General features: G+C 32.7%; 1 protein-coding gene across 2 annotated transcripts in view; it reads right to left on the bottom strand.

Annotated features, from left to right (window-relative positions):
- Positions 1-9,245: 9,245 nt before the first annotated feature.
- LOC143064432 (UPF0415 protein C7orf25 homolog) overlaps positions 9,246-20,940 on the bottom strand; it is a 112,417-nt gene continuing 100,722 nt past the window's right edge. For both annotated transcript variants that reach the window (XM_076237251.1, XM_076237253.1), the window contains exons 4-7: positions 14,322-15,179; positions 12,838-13,022; positions 10,799-10,879; positions 9,246-9,582 (exon numbers count right to left, since the gene is read on the bottom strand). In XM_076237251.1, the coding sequence (XP_076093366.1) occupies positions 9,484-9,582; positions 10,799-10,879; positions 12,838-13,022; positions 14,322-15,179 (1,223 nt within the window). In that variant the 3' untranslated portion in view covers positions 9,246-9,483. The remainder of the gene's footprint in view (positions 9,583-10,798; positions 10,880-12,837; positions 13,023-14,321; positions 15,180-20,940) is intronic.

The following is a 20,940-nucleotide window of genomic DNA, read 5'->3' as shown; positions in this document are numbered from 1 at the left end:
TAACTTAGCAGTATTTGACACAACTTTTTGGAATTTTAGGTTCACAATGCTCTTCAATTTTGTACTTGTTAGGCTTTATAACTATTTTGATATGAGTCTCACTGATGAGTCCTATGTAGACAAAACGCGTGTCTGGCGTATTACATTATAAGCCTAGTACCTTTGATAACTATCATAAGACTAAATAGTATATCTCGTCTTGTTGGTCATTTTTGCAATTCACAGCTTTTCTCTATCTATTATAATAGTTTACACACACAAAATAGTCCAATGCGTCTTTCAAAGGTATTTACTAACACTAAGATTCGACAGTCGATTTAAACTACATTTTGAGTAGGTATGTTGAATTAATTTGAGATCTTGCTCTGCTAAACAATGTTGTTGTGCACAGTTTCAATGTATCTATGAAGATAGTTTCTATAGATAAAAGCCAATTTAACGCAAATGGAGTCGTCAGCCAGATTTGGTCTTAATAAATGATAACTAGATCTTGACATGGTAAACATTTCAGAGTTTCACTATCTGGAAATGTTGCAGTTGGCATGATACTTGTAAAAGTAAAATAACAAAATATCGAAATCTATATGTAATACCTATATTGCCTTTTTGTAAACATTGTATAGGAACATTATTTAGCAAAAGAAATCGTGTATATTGATTAACAAAACAAACAGAACACGTACTTAGAATTAGAATTAGAATTGATTTTTCAATATTTCAATATTGAATTTCAGTGGGTAAACCAATATATGCACAACCAGAGGCTGTCAGAGAGACAGCAAACCGGATTTTCCTGCAGAGGTCAAACCCTGAACAGTTGTTCAAGTATAGACAAAAAGAACCATAACGCCCTAACAGGAAAAGTTAATATAGAACAACTTGACCTCCATTTTGTCATCCGTAACAACATATTGAAATTTGAAAAGCATTGGTTGAACGGTTCATGAATAAAATGCACGGACACGACTGGAAACGTCATTTTTCAGTCTTTCAAGAACCATAACTCCTGGGTAATAAAAGTAAAAATCGTCATTATTGAACTTCACCTCCATTTTTGTTGTAAGTAACAACTTATCAGAATTTTAAATGCGTTGGTTGAACGGTTCGTGAGTAAATTCACGGACAACATTTGGCTGGTGCACGCCCAACCGCCGTACATCCCCAAATAATTATAACCGATATTTTCGTTGAAAATCCGGTTAATAAAACGATCAGGAATTCATGACAGTTGATCGGAATGAACTGCACATAGTTAATTTTCCAGTATTTGATGTCTTATCCTTATCTCATTTAAGCCAATAGCTGTTGCTGTATCACAGTCGCAATATAAAGCAACCAACCAGAATCTAGATGTGATGAGTAATTATTTCAATATGGCGTGTATATCTACTGAAACTAAAAGCTCCTCACAGTGATGCGAAGAAATTAGTAAATACGGTATATGTTTGTTGATCTCTAGATGAATTTGGTTATTTCTGTAGTCGGGTTGCCGCATACTCCACATCCTCTTTATTAATGTGCTCATGTACAAGTTTACTATACAGACTTTAATTTTAGGGACCTCGTTGGCCGAGTGGTCTTTGTAGTCTAATAACTGGATTGCTCGCAAAATAGTATCAATCAATCATTATCAGGGGTGTGATGAGCTCCTGGCAAAATAACTGATCCAAAATATTGTGAGGAATGAATAGTAATAAAGACTTAAATTTATACTATAGACGTTTTAACAAAACATTACCATTGAAATGAACGATCTGCGCCTGCATCTGAACACAATAACCACATAATTTTTGCAGTCTTAGATATTTAGATACCAGAATAGTCGTTCACTAAGTAATATGTAAATTTATCGATAATGCAATTGTGTCTGAATGTAAATTTTTAATGGCAGGTAATGACTGTATAATAGGAGATGCATACCGTGTATACACATCCGTTCTGGTTCTTTTTTGAGTTCATGTGGGACTTCAGTTTTATGTCTACCTTGGTTTGTGATGTAATGAGACTGATTTGAGCATCAGTTGCATAAAACCTCTGTTGTCGCTTATTCATGTGATTTTTATGGTCGCTAAAAGCTATTCAATGGAGCTTGTGTTTACTTTTGCAAAAATAAGTTTTAGCCATGTTTTACACTAAATGATATAGATTGTTATATATATGACGTAACAAATGTATACTGGTTATGTATTCATTAGAATTAAATCCAAGACTGTATTAACCAGTGAAGGAAGGCAAGGCAGACCACTTTTATTCCTTTTGCCTACAAATTATAAAAATTTTCCTTTTTTGTGCTTCTTTGTTAGATATTTGGGTTTGTTTTTGTTTTGATTTAGATTTTGACACGGTATTGATGGCTGTATCCCTATTTTGACAATTGTACCTATTAAGTCTGTTTTGTTCACGCATTGTTATAAATATAATAGAATTTGATGCGACTGTCATACACTGTTTGGCGCTGTAAAACCAGGTTAAATCCACCATGTTCAACATATGAGAATGCCTGTACCAAGTCGGGAATATGACAGATGTTCTCCATTCGTTTGATGTGTTTCAGTTTGATTTTGCCATTTGACTAGGGACTTTCCGTTTTAAATTTTTCTCGGAGTTCAGTATTTTTGTTATTTTACTTTTTTCTAGCGTAACCTGTCGATTGTTATGTCGCTTGTGCGTTTTTCTGTCGTATCGCATATGTTGGTTTTGTTTTCCTGAGTAAAATACTTAGTCTATTTGTTTATGTGAAATAATTCATCAGATTATTAATGGTGTCTTGTAGACACAAATCACTTCATGATTATTAAATTTACTGGAGAAGTCAATCCAGATTTATCTTGATAGTACAGAGTTGTAAAACGAGACGAGTCTACATATTTATATTTTGTTTGATTAAATAAAAACAATAACAATAATTTAAGAAAGCTATACTAATTGTGTTTGAAAATATTTCATCATAACTATGATACTCAAGAGCAATTGTATAGATCTTTCATCGGTTTAAAAACTTGTCAGATGTCTTTAACGATTCGAATATTTTTCACTCCAAAACCATATAAGTCGAAAATTATTATAATGTTACTTCTTTATTATAAGTACATTAAAGGAGTATATCAAAAGTACCGCCCTATAATGTAAATTAAAACAAGAATGTGTCCATTATACACGAATGCCCCATCGGCCCAATCATTTTCTATGTTCAGTGGACCGTGAAAATGGGATAACAACTCTAATTTGGCATTAAAACTAGAAAGATCATATCATAAGGAACACGTGTACTAAGTTTCAAGTTGATTGAGCTACAATTTTATCAAGCACTGCCTCGACCAAAAACTTTAGCCAAAAGCGGGACAGACGGACAAATGAACAGACACATAGACCAGAAAACATAATGCCCATAAATGGGACCAAAAAGGGAAATAAACGTTATCAACCAACGAAACGTGTTGATAACAACTGTCATATTCATGACTTGACACAGGCATTTCCCGAAGAAAATGATGTTAAATCCGGTTTTATAGCAAGCTAAACCGTCCACTTGTATGACAGTTAATTTATAGTTCCGTTTTTTTTTGGACAAAGTTGGAAACATGGTAGACCACATATCGAAGTGGAGATTGTTTACTATAACAGTTAAGTGACCTACTGCGTTTTTTGTATTGACGTTATAATTTTCCACAGCAGGTAAACAAACTGTATAAATCAAGATGCTCTAATTCTTGTTAATAGTTTCAAAGGTAATGTTAACATTTCTATAATGAACATTCAATTTGTTTAAAATTTTGCTTTAATAATGTTTAATAGTGTTTTTTTCACCATGAGTTAATCAGTGTTCACATTGGTCAGGCCGGGTGTCAAATTGGCAATGGATGCTGAGCGTTGTATTGTTTATAACAGAATATGCAACCAGATGGACATATGTACTCGGAAAAGACCAATAGCTATGGCGATGATTCATTTAACACATTTTTTCAGCGAACAGGGAAAGGGAACATGTTCCTAAAGCTGTCTTCTCTGTCATTGAACCAATAGTTGGTGGTAAATAAATCTAACTAAATCACAATTTGATATAGAAATAAATGGGGAATGTGTCCATTTGGACACAGATGATGTTCCCACATATAATGTTATAAAGGGAGAAAACTCAAAAACTGTATAAAAAAAAAAAAAAAAAAAAAAAAAAAAAAAAAAAGACACTACAAAATTTGAATTTAAACAGAGTTTTGTGGTAATAAGCATTATATATATACATTTCATAACATTTATTCGAGATAAACTAAAGTTAGAGAAGGGAAAAGTTTTCCATTTGTAAAGAGGTACAACCATAGAATGGTAATCAAAGTACTAATAAGCACTGATGATTGCTATAATTTATCAGTATAATTAAATATTGTAATGTATCAAACATTGTTTTTGTAATTAATTCAACTATAATTCTAGACAAAGGAAGATAATTCCAATTTTTTAGATGACTTTAAAAATGACATCATTTATATATTCTGAACAGATTGTAAAAGTTATGTAAGTTTTTTTGACAAGTGTAACATTATTTTGTGACTAGAACATCTGAGCATATATTAAATTAATAAATTTCTGGAAATGTACATGAATATGATGTATAGAATGTTATGATCAATGCACTATGTTTTGTGAATCAAAATGGTAGTGATAAGCCTTGGAAGATTTATATATCAAGTCAATACCATAGGGTTTTGATTGCAATCTTTACCAACATTCATACTTGATTTGTGTTTTGTGGTAATACGCATTGTGTATAAGTTACATAACATTTGGTTGAAATAAGTTACGGTTAGCCGGCAGCCAAATTACTCAAAATATAAGTTCTCTAGAATTCGTATTAGAGATTAGACGGACTAGGGGGGAATATATATCCAGTAACCGACCGAATTTGCTGTTTAGCCCTCTCAATCTGAAGCAGTTTTTACCAGTTTCAACCACAGACACTCGGTTAGCAAATATGTATATTTTTGTAATGTTATTTTTGTTTTCGTATTTCCTCTCTATTAGTAATAATTTGTCAACGCTTGTACCAATATTTGTGTTTACTAACACTGTGCAAGTTGCTCCCCATGTCCTTCAACTTATTCTGAAAAATGCAAGAGGGACATGGATAGTAAGTGAACGTTGCCAGTAAACATACATATATTTGTGCCAATGTCGATAACTTAATGCACAAAGGCAGCAATTACGAAACACAAATAAAATTTAAACGAATTTTGTCATAATGTTTTATAAATAAGGTTGTAGTTCTTTAAAAGTTAACTTTATCTCATGATTTTTGCTTATTGCATACCTATAATATTCACACCTCTGTCCTAGGTCTTTACAGATAATTCAAGTTGTCTCATAGCACACATATCAAAAAAGGACTGCTTCGAAATGTTGACAAAATACTAGACATTTTACTGGGTTTTTAAACATATAGAAGTGTCAATAGTCAAAACACAAGCAAAATATGAAAAATCAAAATGGTATAAAAGTGATTTAAATTTATCGTTACTATTAAAAATATCAATCTGAGTAAGATAGATTCATAGAAGTATGGTTTACAAGGAAGCAGTATGCTTGATGGTTAGAAAACAACACTACGAGTTGAACTGCCTACACAATAAAACGACCGTATTGCGTCATTGTCGGCTACAACAGGCTAATAAACTCTTATCATAGAGATATGTCTCGCCTTTTTGTAATTTTTAACATGCACATGTTGCAATTAAAATTGCAATACTATAACATGTTAGATATGCAAATATTCAAAGTCGATAAACCATGACGGACGGTATATGACTGAACAGTCTTCATAGAAAATAGATGTGCAAATTTCAATATAACTGCATACCAAATACCATTGACTTATAAATCAGTCATTCCATTTAAACAAACCTAGTAAACACAAACATTAACTTGTAAACTATACGTAAAAGTTTCAATGTCAATGAAACAGGGAAGGGTTTTATGATCTCTATAGAAATAAGACTAGCAAACGCCAATAAATTTGCATTCCAAGTACAATTGACTTAACATAAGCAAAAACTGATCTAATCACAAACTTAGGCCGTGTTCACATTGACCTAACCTCGGTGTTGTGTAAGTGTAACTCACACGTAAACTAAACAAAATTACGTTCCCATTGATAAAATTCAATGTTTACATGTAGTGTAAAACATGTTTTGTCTACATGCAGTCGATACTCGATGTAGGCCTTGTGTAGATTAAGTGTACACAAAACTAGGCATTTAAAACATTATAGTTTCACCGTGTATATTTAAGGAAGAAACAATTATTGAATAAGATTGATATTTATAACAATTATTAATAAAGTTCTTTACGGAAATATTTGTCTAAACTTGATATATTTATTTGTTTTCTTTTTTAAACTTAACCAAGCTTTATTAAGCCCTTATCAAGACTCTAAGCAGCATCATTGCCGAACACATAATTCATTTGAAAATTAAGTTCTTTCCGAATCGACTTGACTTGCACAGAAATGTTTGCCACTGGTCTACTCAAACAACGATTCACTCATAAATGCATTACTTAAAAAGTGTGAGGTAAATGTATTGTTTGTCTAGTACATCTATCTCGGATCCGTTAAATACCTTAAAAAAAAAAAAAAAAAAAAATACTCCTTGGAGAAGAAATACCATTTGAAACAAACAGAACAAATAGGAATATAGTGATCCCTAATATATTATTCCTTCTTCTCCTTCAATCTCTGTACCGTAATCTCTGTACCGACGTAATGCATTGGCTTTATGAGAATAAAAATATATATTCTTCGCCTGTAAGCACGCTGCTGCAGCCTACGTTTTCTATTGCTTAAACGAACCATCTTTATTATTTTTAAACTACTGCAAATCAGCAAAATGGCTTTCATAAAGAAGCAACCACTTAACTTTAAAAAAGGAAAAGGGGGGGGGGTGGAAAAGGGTGGGTGGGGTATTTTGATAATTTATCGGAGCCAGAAATTTTTCCGCGCAAACGTTTTATTCCGTTTCTTTTTTCGATGCTTGTAATCAATTTTTTTTTCAACATTTAACACTATAATGTATGGGGAAACGCTTGATTTAGAATATTTTTGTATCATCTGTGGGACCTTTTTTTTTTTACCCAATTGGGGTTCGGAATATTTTCATCGATACACCCCCCCCCCCGATTTGAAGTCAAATGGTCGTTTCCTTACTGCTAGAAAAGTTGTCCGAAAACTTTACATTCGGTACTACGTAATGAACATTTAAATGACATAGAGTTTACAAATGTGAACAAATCTTATGTACAGGTAATTAAACAAATTTAAACAAATGTGAACAAATTTAATGTGAAACCAATGGCCAGTACGTTGAACTAATTGTAAACAAGTTTACTGTACATGGCGTTTGGTGTGAACACGGCCTTAAACATATAAACTACGCAAATGTTTGTATAAAGTCAATAGACCATGACTGAGGAGGCGGGGCAAAATATTCTCGATGGAAATGAGATTTGTTAATGCTGATACAACTACATACTAAATAGCATTGCCTATCACAAGTGGTTCCCCATAAACTGACTTTATTACAAACTGATACTATGGTATTAATGAATGGGTGTTTTTATAATGGCCCTGTTATATGTCCAAGGTCTGTAATAATGGTCGAGGAAGTCTGTAATGGCCCGAGGCAACGCCGAGGGCTATTACAGACATCCGAGGCCATTCTTACTGACCGAGGACATATAACAGGGCCATTATAAAAATACCCATTTCTTAATACATTTATTAACCAACTGAACAAAAGTGTATGTGTTGCTGCTAACTTGATGTACCGTCTTACTCTTTTAATGACAGTTTAGTTTGAACAAAATAATTTGTACTTCACCATTATAAAGCTTTAAATATACCAAATATCCAAGATATTAAGTTGAAAGAGATATGTGTTAAAAAACAGGATGAACAGTGATCCTCTTATATGGTTCTTTAATGTTGGTTGCTGGTTACTAAATTAAATAAAATACAAAAAGGTATTATACTCTTTACAACTTAGTTTTATTAACTTTATCAAAAAACCCAAACAGGGCTTAATACAGACAAACTGGGCATTAATACAGGGCCATTACAGAAAAACAGGGCCATTACAGAAAAAACAGGGCCATTACAGAAAAACAGGGCCATTACAGAAAAACAAGGCCATTACAGAAAAAAACAGGGCCATTACAGAAAAACAGGGCCATTACAGAAAATATGTAATTTTTAATAAACAGTCACTTTTGGCAATAATGCACTTAGTTGGTTAATAAATGTAAACTAAGAAAAGATTTGAAAGGTCAATTGACCACAACTAAGTGGGAAAGGCTCAAAAATCGCCATGGAAATGAGACGTGCCAGTGCTTATACACTGCATACAAAATATCATGGAATTACCACTTGTGGTTCACTATAAACTAAACCTAATCACAATCTAATACATTGTTGACACCGCCGCCGCTGGCGGAAACAGCATACTTATGTCTAGTAAGTAAGTAAGTAAGTAATGACTTTATTTATAGAGGGTGACTCAATTAGCTTTCGCTAATCTACCTTGAGGCCCTCACAAAGAACAAACAGTACAAATATTACAAAGCTTACAGTTTCTAACATATTATGTAAATGCACTATTCATACTAACTATAAATTGTCTGTAGAACAAGAGAAAAATAAATTCATATATATATATATATCAAGAAATCAACACATTTTTGTTTAAAAGTATCCAGGTTTTCACAACATTTTATTTTATTTGGTAGTTTATTCCAAAGTATAGATGAGCTATATGCAAAAGATTTCTTCATTGAATTTGTATTCGGTCGTACAACAGCTAAATTATTATTTGCAGATGACCTTAGATTTCTAGTATGTAGGTTAACAATTGGACAACAGAGTTCCTTTAAGTAATCAGGTGCTTTATCGTTAAGAATTTTATGAACAAGAATAAGTTTATGATATGAAATTCTAGATTTGAAATTCAACCACTTTAGCTCTTTAAATAAATTTATACTAGGTGTTAATATTGGTGCATCAAGTATAATCCTTGCAGCTCTTTTCTGCATAAGAATTTTTTTTATATCCATCCTCATAGCAATTTCCCCATATTGAGCAACAAAAATCAAATATGGGCTTTTTTACTTAAATAGTGTGAATCCCATAATTCATAATGAAAATGTTAATCAATGAGGCAGTTCAGTATGTTCAACTAAAAAAAATGACAAACAATTCTACAACCAATTATGAATGTTTTAATGCAAACAGTATCACAGAGAGATATTCTCAAATTGATTCCTATGACCGAAAAGCAATATATTGTTGAACCAGAAGCCCATTACTTAGACTGAGTAATGGACGTCTGGTTGAATTTAATGGAAAGTGGGAAATCATTGCCATCCAGTTAATAAAATTATTCAAATATCCTCTCACAGAGAGTCAACATAGAATTAGCCATCGTCAACCATTTCATTATATCAATCTTGATTAGTTATATCTGTGACCTTTTCAGCCGTACGTTCCTTCTTTTCTGTTAGTGCTCTAGACTGGTGAAGATAGACTGCAAAAACTATGCCCTGGAATAGAAGATAAACTAACCTAAAGTAACTGTTTTTGAATTTAATAGTTTTTCTTTGTGTTGTTGGTTTATTGCCATCCTCGAGTTATATACCTAATTCCAAGGATGCATGATACTGGTCCTAGTCTAAGAAAAATTAGAAAATTCCAAGTTAAAGCTACAGCTGTATGCATATCAAAGTTATCTTTCTTTTCTCATTGATAAGTACGAAACAACTGATGAGTTTCTCTATATAAAACAGAAATCAGTTCCCTATATTTAAGGAATGACTAATATTTTTTATGTCTATGAAGAAATAACATAAAAAATTTGGTGCACACTGAATAACGCGTGTAGCGGGTTATTTAACAGTGTGCACCGAATTTTTTATGTTATTTCGAATAGACAGAAAAATATTACAGTTATTTCTTATAATTTAATTTTAAATTCCATTTTAACCGTAGAAAACCAAGAAAAAACGTTGATGACGTCACGGTCACATGACTAAATTATGTCTATGGGCCAATAACAAAATAATGTCAGCCAATCAAAAGACGTGTTGCATCCAAAATTAAATTATATACAAATGATACTAAAATAATATATATTTTGTATCATACCAGACCTCCATATGTTTGAATGCAAATAAAATATAGAGACTTTATTAATAATATAAACAAACAAGTACATCATGGTAAAGAATATGACCGGAATCTTTATCTGATATTGGTTCTATGTCAACTAGTTTGCACATACGTGTAATAGTTTCATATTGTTCAGGTATTGGGTTATTTCTGTTCGTTTTTCCACAACTTATCATTTTATTCACTGTATGATCACTTTGGATCACAATATGACATATATGCAAGCTTTAATGTCTGCAGACACCAAAGTTAGTGCTCTAAATTTTAATGTTTGCTGTTTGCATAAACCTCTTGTAAAAGAAATCACAATGATAAAAAATAAACAAACAAACAATAATTGGCAAAGGAATTTCCGATTTGAGTTTTCCATGAAGTACTTTTGTTATTTTTACTTTTAATATAGAAAAGGCAACAAAGATTAGGATTATGCATTTGCCAAAAAGAAAATGTGTAAATATTCACTTATGGCTGAGTTTATTTACCACCAATGACATGTATATTGTTTTCAGTATGTATAGTGAAGTAAATGCACATGGATATGTATCTATTCATAATCAATTCTAGGTAAAACAAATTCACAGACGAACTTACCTGGTGCTCTGCTGCTCGAACAAATCCTGAATTAGCAGATACTGTTACACACTTCAGTTGGTCACCAGTTCCAAATATAATCTACAAAATATTCCCAAAATAGTATATCATGAAGAATCGTTGGTCTTCAGTAATCAGTTTCAAAAATCTTAGAAATAAAACTGAGCATAAGTATACTTAATTGTTCATGACTTAAAAGATGAACTTTAGTCCTAAGATTTTTTATGTCACTGATCAAGGTCCGAACACAAACTTCACATTAGCAGCATAGCAGCAATCAATATATTAACTTTCTTCGCGTATAAAGTATATTTTTCAACTCATACGATAGTCAAGAACAGGCGGATGCCACTCAGACTTTATAGAAGAACGTTATAATAGAGCCAAAGATTAACGCGCCAGGGTTTTGTTAAAGAGCTTACAGTTTTTTTTTTCACAAAAAGTTCAAAGGAAAGTATCAAGACCTAAGTCTATTTCAAACATAACATAAGATACCGGTAGTCTCGAGCTTTGAGCTAAAGTGTTACTTTTATCAACTTTACAATTATATTGTCTATAGACTATTGTTTCTTTCGTATCATGGATCTACACATGACTCGGTATTAATGCATTTAGCTATCCTGGTTTTGGCTTTGGGTGTTCCTGATACAATATAACGGAACAAAAAACAGCTATCATACAAATGTGAGGCTAAATATAAAACCAGCTTTATCTGATGATTGTTTGAGTTTAATGTCTTTCGATGTCGGGAATATGACAGCTGTTTAATGCCTTTCGATGTCGGGAATATGACAGCTGTTTAATGTCTTTCGATGTCTGGAATATGACAGCTGTTTAATGCCTTTCGATGTCGGGAATATGACAGCTGTTTAATGTCTTTCGGTGTCTGGAATATGACAGCTGTTTAATGTCTTTCGATGTCGGGAATATGACAGCTGTTTAATGTCTTTCGATGTCGGGAACATGACAGCTGTTTAATGTCTTTCGATGTCGGGAATATGACAGCTGTTTAATGCCTTCCGATGTCGGGAATATGACAGCTGTTTAATGTCTTTCGATGTCGGGAATATGACAGCTGTTTCTATTTATTCGGCTGGTTTATACAAATCTAAGTTTGTTTTTTCTCTCTCAGTTTTTTAAGATTTTTTGAATTAAATACGTTGGAAATCGGTATTGTTGTTATAACATTATCAGAAAACTAAAATCAAAATAATTGCATTACATGTCTGTTTCAGAAAAATCGGTTATTTTGACTGTATAACAACGTTTGCGCGTCATACTTAAAAGAGGGACGAAAGATACCCGAGGGACAGTCAACCTCATAAATCGAAAATAAACTGACAACGCCATGGCTAAAAATGAAAAGGACAAACAGACAATAATACACATGACACAACATAGAAAACTAAAGAATAAACAACACGAACCCAACTAAAAACTAGGGGTGATCTCAAGTGATCCGGGAGGGTAAGCAGATCCTGCTCCACATGTGGCACCTGTCGTGTTGTTTATGAGATATCAAATCCGGAAAATAGTCTAATTTAGTAGGTTACATTTATGAAAATTTATAAATTAACCTTTATGTCCCAACTAATTGTAACATGCCATCACGATAAAGTACGCAGGTTTAATAAAGAAATAAATGATAGAAATCGATTTCCATGACCCTAACATAGAAATGTAAGTACAAGAATTGAATTCCTTTTAGTAATTTTAGAGGGTTGTTAAAGCGTTGATTGTGTGCACATTTCTAGAACTAAGCACTTCCGCGCCTCATGCAAAATGTGTTTCGGTCAACACTATTACACCCCAATAAAATTACAAAAAGAAGAATTCAATTCTTATATTGTATTTTTGTTTTCAATGTCATGCTCACCGAAGATTTATTCAGAAATATAGTTGTTGAAAAATAGATTGACTCGCTGAAAACACAATTAATATAATTTCTATATATTACGCTCGTATGCTCCTTTACGAGTAATTTGGAAATTCAATGTGTAAACAAATATCATATTTCTAAAATCAGTAATACAATGTACCTTGGATCTGTCTCTTATTTTTCCAGTCTTTGGGAGATCCTGCGATCTCACAGAAGGCTGGTCTGGGACCATTTTACATGTTTCCAAAAGTTCAGCCGCTCTACTTTTCTCGTTTTCACCACCCAAAGTATTGAGAATCGTCTGGAAGTCATCTAGTGCCGTCTTACACACATACATTTCCTTACCTGAAATTTATATTTTAGATGACTTATACAAAAAAAAATTGTAGTTATAAAAAATAGTCGTACTTCAAGATGTCAATTAAAACGTGAATAAAGTAAACATTTATATACATGTACTTTAACGCCACCAATTATCTTTGACATCATAACAAAGACACTGTCAGTATTGAGTCAAGGAGGGGTAATTGCGAAAAAAATAAAAGTTGAGACAAGGCAAAATTTCCTGAAAAAGTGTCGAAAATTTCATTTCAAGACTGGTAATAGTGTATTGTTTGCAAGCTCTCAACCCCACTTACCTGGAATAGAGGTGTTACAGAACTCTGTATGAACTAAAATTCAGTTTGAAATGGCTTTATTCAGAACCTAAATAGAGTACTCACATTTACTGAAAGCAGGTACTAAGCCAATTACGACTGATAAATAAATCATGTTTTCTCAGACTAAAGTATCAATCAGTACATCTTTTAAGAGTTAAAAACATACAAACATGACCGTTTGAAATCCTAATGCATAATATACGATCATGAGTACTCATAACTGTACATAAATAGGAAACAAACTTATTTAGTTTTGTTTTAATCTGGCAAAAACAAAAGACATGTATATACTAGTATACTTTAAATGTCCTCCGACACTTAACTCTGTAATCACCTGATGATTAAGTCAACCAGATGTAGTAGCTGATCCAAAATACAAAATGGTGCATGTAATAAAAGTCAAGTTAGGTTAAGTGTGTTTGCAACAGAAGAATCTGGGTAGCATGTCATACAATTTGTTTTGACTATAAATGATAAGAATTTTATTATAATTGATTATATGTTCAGAATGACTCATTACATAAGCGTTTCAAAAATGATGGCAATGTCAAAATATTAACGCAACTACCTTTTAAAATTATAACTAGGGTAATGTTTCCTTTGTCTAACCATTAATAATACATGTTTTCGTAATTTACAAAATCACTATTGTGTGACTTACGGCTGTAGTTTATAAGTTCATGGTTACCCAGTAGTATGCAAGTATTAATGACTTGTGTTTTTAAAAACAAAGTATAAGGGTGATAACATCATTTCTCAGACGATAAGAACATAATCAACTGAGAAAGGGAAACTGTTAACATTCTGGAATAGGAATAAGACTACCAATCAGGCAATGTCTTTAATGATACTGATAAAACCAACATGTTTTCGTCATTATCAGTACACATACATGTAAGATACTTTGTCTTATAAGTACATTTACCTTTTTCATCATTATCGGTACACATACATGAAAGATATTTTGTCTTATAAGTACATTTACCTTTTAAATATTTTTGCAAGGCTGGGAGTACAGGGCATTCTCTTTCTTCTTTGGCCTGAAGCGAGAGTATGTTTTCCCGAAAGATGAAGTTACAACCACCGTGTGATATACTTGATACTAGCGTGATCATCGTTGTTATGTCAAGATTGACTCCTTTGGTTTCCACGACATTATCGGACGTTTCTTGTATCACTTCCGGTATAACAGTATCTGCAAAACTATATGTTGGTGCACTTCCCAAAATCTGTAGCAGTATATCTTGTTTATTGAGACAGTTTGTAGAAGATTCTTGAGATATGTCATTGATATTGGACACATTTAAGATAGTTTTACCGTGATTGGATTGGATTGTTAATGACGTACTTTTAATATTATTAGATTTTCCATTCTCTATACACGTCGTTTCACTTTCAATCAGACCAACATCTCTACTCTTGTCATTTGACAGATCTTCAGTTTCAGATTGCTTTGGAGTAATTTCGATTTTCTCTAAGTGTTTTAATCTATTATAACAAGATTTAAATTCACTTGCACTTGGAATGTGAAAATCATCATCCTCTTCATTGTACTCATCTTCCTCGTCCGAATCACTCTTTATTCGACTGTTCACGTCATATTCATCGTCAGAGTAACTTTCGGAAATCTCAACTAGATGCTGAATGTCAGAGGAAACTGGTATTCTTTTCCCCCAAACTTTAACACCAATATCTTCAAGAGCAGCTGCCATGTCATCAGTAACCTCGTTGTAAAATGCATAGTGTACTTCAGGTACGATAAAATTGATCGTATGTTCAGCTGCACATTTCAAATAATCTTCAGCTTGGCGCACAATATCACGGTCTCCATACTGACCTCTACCTAATGTTTAAGTAAATATTATTATTTCAATTTTACAAAAATCTATTCAAAAACAATTGGAACAGCTCCGTAAACATGGACCTAATAAGAGCGTATTCTTGTATTTTCCATGCACATATACAAAATTGTCAATTATTGCAATTGATTTACTGTAACAACTAAGATGTTGAGAAAAAATTATATTTAGATGTGAAACGTTATCGCTTTGTTCTATTCTTACAAAAGCACATGGGAATATGCTTTTCAAAATAATGATTTATTTCTTATTAAAGAAATGATTTATTTCTTATTAAAGCCATGATTTATTTCTTATTAAAGCCATGATTTATTTCTTATTAAAGCAATGATTTATTATGATCTAAGCAGATAAGTATATATATATGTGTTTCATTGAGGACTTGAATAATCGTGTGTCCTCTACCCCTTCCATATACACGTAATGAATATCAAAGACAGTAAATAAAGATATCTCTTATAGAAAGAAATCCAAAACATTCCAAACTTCTCAAACACATTTTTAAGAGTGCGCGGGTATGCACTGTCTTACATGATACAACGGAAACATACCAGCTGGCTGTTCAAAGTGTATCGAGTAAAATATCAACAATCTTACATAAAATTTAAGTAAGTTAAAAGCATTCCAGAAACATCTTTTTATAAGTAAATCAATGTTTTTTTATGAATAATCTACAGTAAAGAGAAATATTTTGTCCAGAAAATCCCACCTTTAATAAGAACTATAAATCAATAGCATTATAAATTTTCCAAATAGAAAATCATAAACAATTCTCTATGTTATCAAAATAAATTAAGTTATAGACATACATATGTAATAATTCGCACAACCAACTCCAACATGCCTTATTATGCATATTTTTTTTAAAATTTAATACGCACAACAGACTCAAATAAGAAGATACAAAAATTCCATTAAATAAAGAGTACCAATAGACATCCTGAAGGAAACTAACAGTAAAACAAGAGTAGTACATACGCTGAAAAGTCTCGGATGCGTTAATGACAATGATTTGAGTTTGAAAGTCTTAAGGATGAAGGTAAAATTAAAGGTTAACTGCAAGCATGAAATAACCCTAACATTATCAATTATCAATGATAAAAAATTCATGATAAGAAAAACCCTGCCAGATAGACATCTCAGCTTATAATCATTCCATACACCAATTTTATCATTTAGTTGACTTATTGTGTATCTATACTATTAAACGAGAAGACCTCATTTTGTGTGTCGCTTCTCTTCCTTCCACAATAAATTAACCATCATGCCTCTGTGTTCTTTAGGTAACATGTATAATCGCATTTGTCATCCGTTCTTGTGATTATTCAGATTGAGTTATTTTTTGGAGAAAAACTACAAAATAGGTGTCCGGATATTGTTTCCGTTATCAGACTGACTTTTAGTCATAGATAAGACTTCCGGTTTTAAACATGCACAAGAACAACCAATCGTACGATAGATTACAAAAATGAAAAAAAAAAAAAAATAAGCCAATCAGAGCGTTCTCAATATTATGGTTTTTAAATCGCAAGAACCACAACTATTATACCTCCTTAGAGACAATTGTGTTTTCACGTTTATCCACCTGTAAACTACGATTATACTACTATAGTATACCGAGACTCTCTGTATTCTGTCTACTTTTTTTCTGAAATAGTTACTATATGAGGGGTCATACCAGTTGCATATATATATTGCAATAAGTAAAACATGTGGAAACAAGAATGTGTCCATAGTATACGGATGCCACATCGGCACTATCATTTACTATGTTTAGTGGACCGTGAAATGGGATAAAATTTCTAATCTATACTATTAAACGAGAAGACCTCATTTTGTGTGTTGTTTCTCTTCCTTCCACAATAAATAAATCATCATGCCTCTGTGTCCTATAGGTAACATGCATAGTCGCATTTGTCATCCATTCTTATGATTATTCAGATTGAGTTATTTTGGGAGAAAAACGACAAAAAAACTGTCCGGAAATTAATTCCGTCAGCAGACTGACTTTTAGTCATAGATAAACTTCCGGTTTTAAACATCACAAGTACAACCAATCGTATGATGGATAACACAAATGAAAAATAAATAGGCCAATCAGAGCGTTATCGATATCATGGTTTTTAGATTGCAATAACCACAACTACTATATCTCCTTAGAGAGGACAATTATTTTTCGCGTTTATCTGCATGTAAACAACGATAATACTACTATAATATATAGAGACTTTCTCTATTCTGTTTACTGTTTTCTTTGAAATGACTATTTAAGGGATCATATATACCAGTTGCATATATATTGAAATAAGTAAAACATATGGGAAACAGAACGTGTCCATAGCACACGGATGCCACATCGGCACTATCATTTTCTATATTCAGTGGACCGTGAAATGGGGTAAAATCTCTTTTTTGGCATTAAAATTAAAAAAATTATTTCAAAGGGAACATATTTACTAAGTTTCCAGTAAATTGGACTTCAACTTCATCTAAAACTACCTAGACAAAAAAGTTTAACCTAGAGCCGTCTGACAGATGGACGGACGAACGAACGGACGCACAGATAAGAAAACATAATGCCCATAAATGGAGCATAAAAATTTATAGTTGAAAGTAAAAGTAGTGATTTGGCTAAAATGAAAGTAGGGTAGAGTTATGAGGGAGGAAGGACTTTTTCGGGACATCGGGATCGTGTGTTTTAATGTGGAGATTTTGGGATTGATCCTTACGGGAATATTTTTTCGAATTTCGGGATATGAATTTCTTTAAATGTTTTCATGTTTTTAAGCCACGGATTTCGGAATCAGGCCCCTTCAACCCGTGACCCCTAAATTAGCCTTTGTCATTTATACATGATTCAAATCCTACCATTGTCATGTTAATAGGGCTCTCAAAAGAAAAAGCACTGATGGATTGTCCTAAACGCATATTTTATTAGTATAATAAATTATCAAATGTTCTACCAGCAGTTACATTTATTTCCTGTTTGAAGCGGTGCAAAATTTTAATTTTATTCAGTGACTCTTACCCAAAAAAAGGCAAGGCTCCGTGTTGAAGGCCGTACCTTGACATATAATGGTTTACTTTAATTTATAAATTGTAATTTGGATGGAGAGTTGTCTCATTGGCACTCATACGACATCTTTCTATATCTATTGTAGCAAAGGGGGAGAAAAATTATAGTCTGAGGCCAGAAACACGAAAATAATTAAATTTAACAGAAAGGAAACAGATAACGAACTTCGGAAGGGCTTTTGGTACCTTTTATGAAATTCTCCAGACATAATATCTTTTACAGAAATTCATCCTACAACAGTTTACAACTGTGTATGACCGCGATTTCGCGGGTGTGATCTAGTAATACATGAATCAAAGAAAGAGACCTTAGAACCATTGTCAATGATATATGAATGTGGGCTTCTAGATTCTTAAACTGAACGGCTTTACAACTTAGTTATTAGGCTAAATATTGAAGCGTAAGATAACATATATTGTGTCTTACCCAGATTCATTTAGTATTGTGTATTTAATGGACGTAAATCCCGTTTTACACGTAGTTCAATGAGGTCTAAAATATAGGCTGCATTGCCATAATGTTTGTGTTAAGATGTTAATCTTTCCGAAACAATTAAACCAAGTTATGTGGTTGTATTTCATAAGGTATCAGGTAACTGCTCTAAGATATATGATTTATAACAATTTATAACGTCAATTGAAAGAGGGTTATATCAAAGTTAGCAGACGTACTTTGTATGGGAGGTTCTATTAATACCCAGGTAGCCTTGTATCAAATTATAGGAAGTTAAGCAACCAATAATCAATCAATAAATTAAATTATACAATTATATTTTACTTGCAGATGGTTCATTTTAATATATTTCAATAAAATCTGGCTTAAATCAAACTAAATGAACACGAGTTTGTGACACAGTGATCAGTGCTACAACCCTATTTTTACTATTTTACCTATTATTCTGTTTTGTTCATGCATCGTTGTAAATATAATGTAATGTGATGCGACTGTCATACAAGTGAGACGTTTAGCGCATTAAACCAGGTCCAGGCCACCATTTTCTACATTAGAAATACCTGTACCAAGTCAGAAATATGACAGTTATTGTCCATTCGTTTGGTTTTTTTTTTATTTGATTTTGCCATTTGATTAGGGACTTTCCGTTTTGAATTTTCCTCGGAGTTCAGTATTTTTGTGGTTTTACTTTTTAACCTAAGTATGACACTTTGTCTTTATATCAAAAGAGATTAAGTAAAATGGTAAACAAGAGTGCACACACTGAAATGTCTCGCCTTCTTAACTAATCATTGATATCATGTTGATAGTCCTAAGTATAAAGCTTTATTACAACTGCCACATAAACTTAACATTAGCCAAGATAGCTAAACAAAGACCAATGAACCATGAAAATGAGGTCAAGGTCAGATGAACCATGCCAGGCAGACATGTACAGCTAACAATGCTTCCATACAACAAATATAGTTGACCTATTACTTATAGTTTAAGAAAAACAGACCAAAACACAAAAACTTAACACTATGCAATGAACCGTGAAATTGAGGTCATGATCAAATAAAACCTGCGGGACTTACATATAGATCATAAAATATTTCCATACATTAAATATAGTTGATCTTTGGCATATAATATTAGATAAAAAGACCAAAACTCAAAAACTGAACTTTAAACATTGAACCATGAAAATGAGGTCAAGTTCAGATGACATCTGCCTGCTAGACATGTACACCTTACAATCATTCCATACAACAAATATAGAAGACTTATTGCATAAAGTATGAGAAAAACAGACCAAAACACAAAAACTTAACTATAACCACTGAACCATGAAAATGAGGTCAAGGTCAGATGACACCTGCCAGTTGGACATGTACACCTTACAGTCCTTCCATACACCGAATATACTAGCCCTATTGCTTATAGTATCTGAGATATGGACTTGACCACTAAAACTTAACCTTGTTCACTGATCCATGAAATGAGGTCGAGGTCAAGTGAAAACTGTCTGACGGGCATGAGGACCTAGCAAGGTACGCACATACCAAATTTAGTTATTTACTTATAATAAGAGAGAATACAACATTACAAAAATTATGAACTTTTTTTTCAATTGGTCACTGAACCATGAAAATGAGGTCAAGGACATTAGACATGTGACTGACAGAAACTTCGTAACATGAGGCATCTATATACAAAGTATGAAGCATCCAGGTCTTCCACCTTCTAAAATATAAAGTTATTAAGAAGTTAGCTAACGCCGCCGCCGCCGGATCACTATCCCTATGTCGAGCTTTCTGCAACAAAAGTTGGAGGCTCGACAAAAAACTGCATTTCAAAAGACAAACAACAGTCAACAATATGTAGCCTCATACATATTATATACATGTACATGTAAATTCACGAGACTATCCTTTAAGAATGATTTGTCCATCCTTTAAATATAAGCTTTACAACATCGCACTACATTGACGCCGTGACAGCAAATATCTTGCTTTGATATATCGGTGAACACTAATGCAAACATCCCGGGTTTCAATTAACCATCGGAGAAGATGAAAGGTATTCGTTCGACTGTCTTGTTTAATTGGCTTACACATCCAATATTCGATTAATAATTCATTTATTTTTGTCCTTTAAGAAATGAACAGTATTTTCATGTATGGCAGTGAGCTTTTATAAAGTGTACATTTTCATGTAAATGTGTCGATGTGCTA

This window comes from Mytilus galloprovincialis, chromosome 2 (genome assembly GCF_965363235.1).
Source record: "Mytilus galloprovincialis chromosome 2, xbMytGall1.hap1.1, whole genome shotgun sequence".
In the NCBI taxonomy this organism is placed as follows: Eukaryota; Metazoa; Mollusca; class Bivalvia; order Mytilida; family Mytilidae; genus Mytilus; species Mytilus galloprovincialis.
Note: the sequence above shows the minus strand (reverse complement) of the source record. Positions and strands in the feature narration are given on the sequence as shown.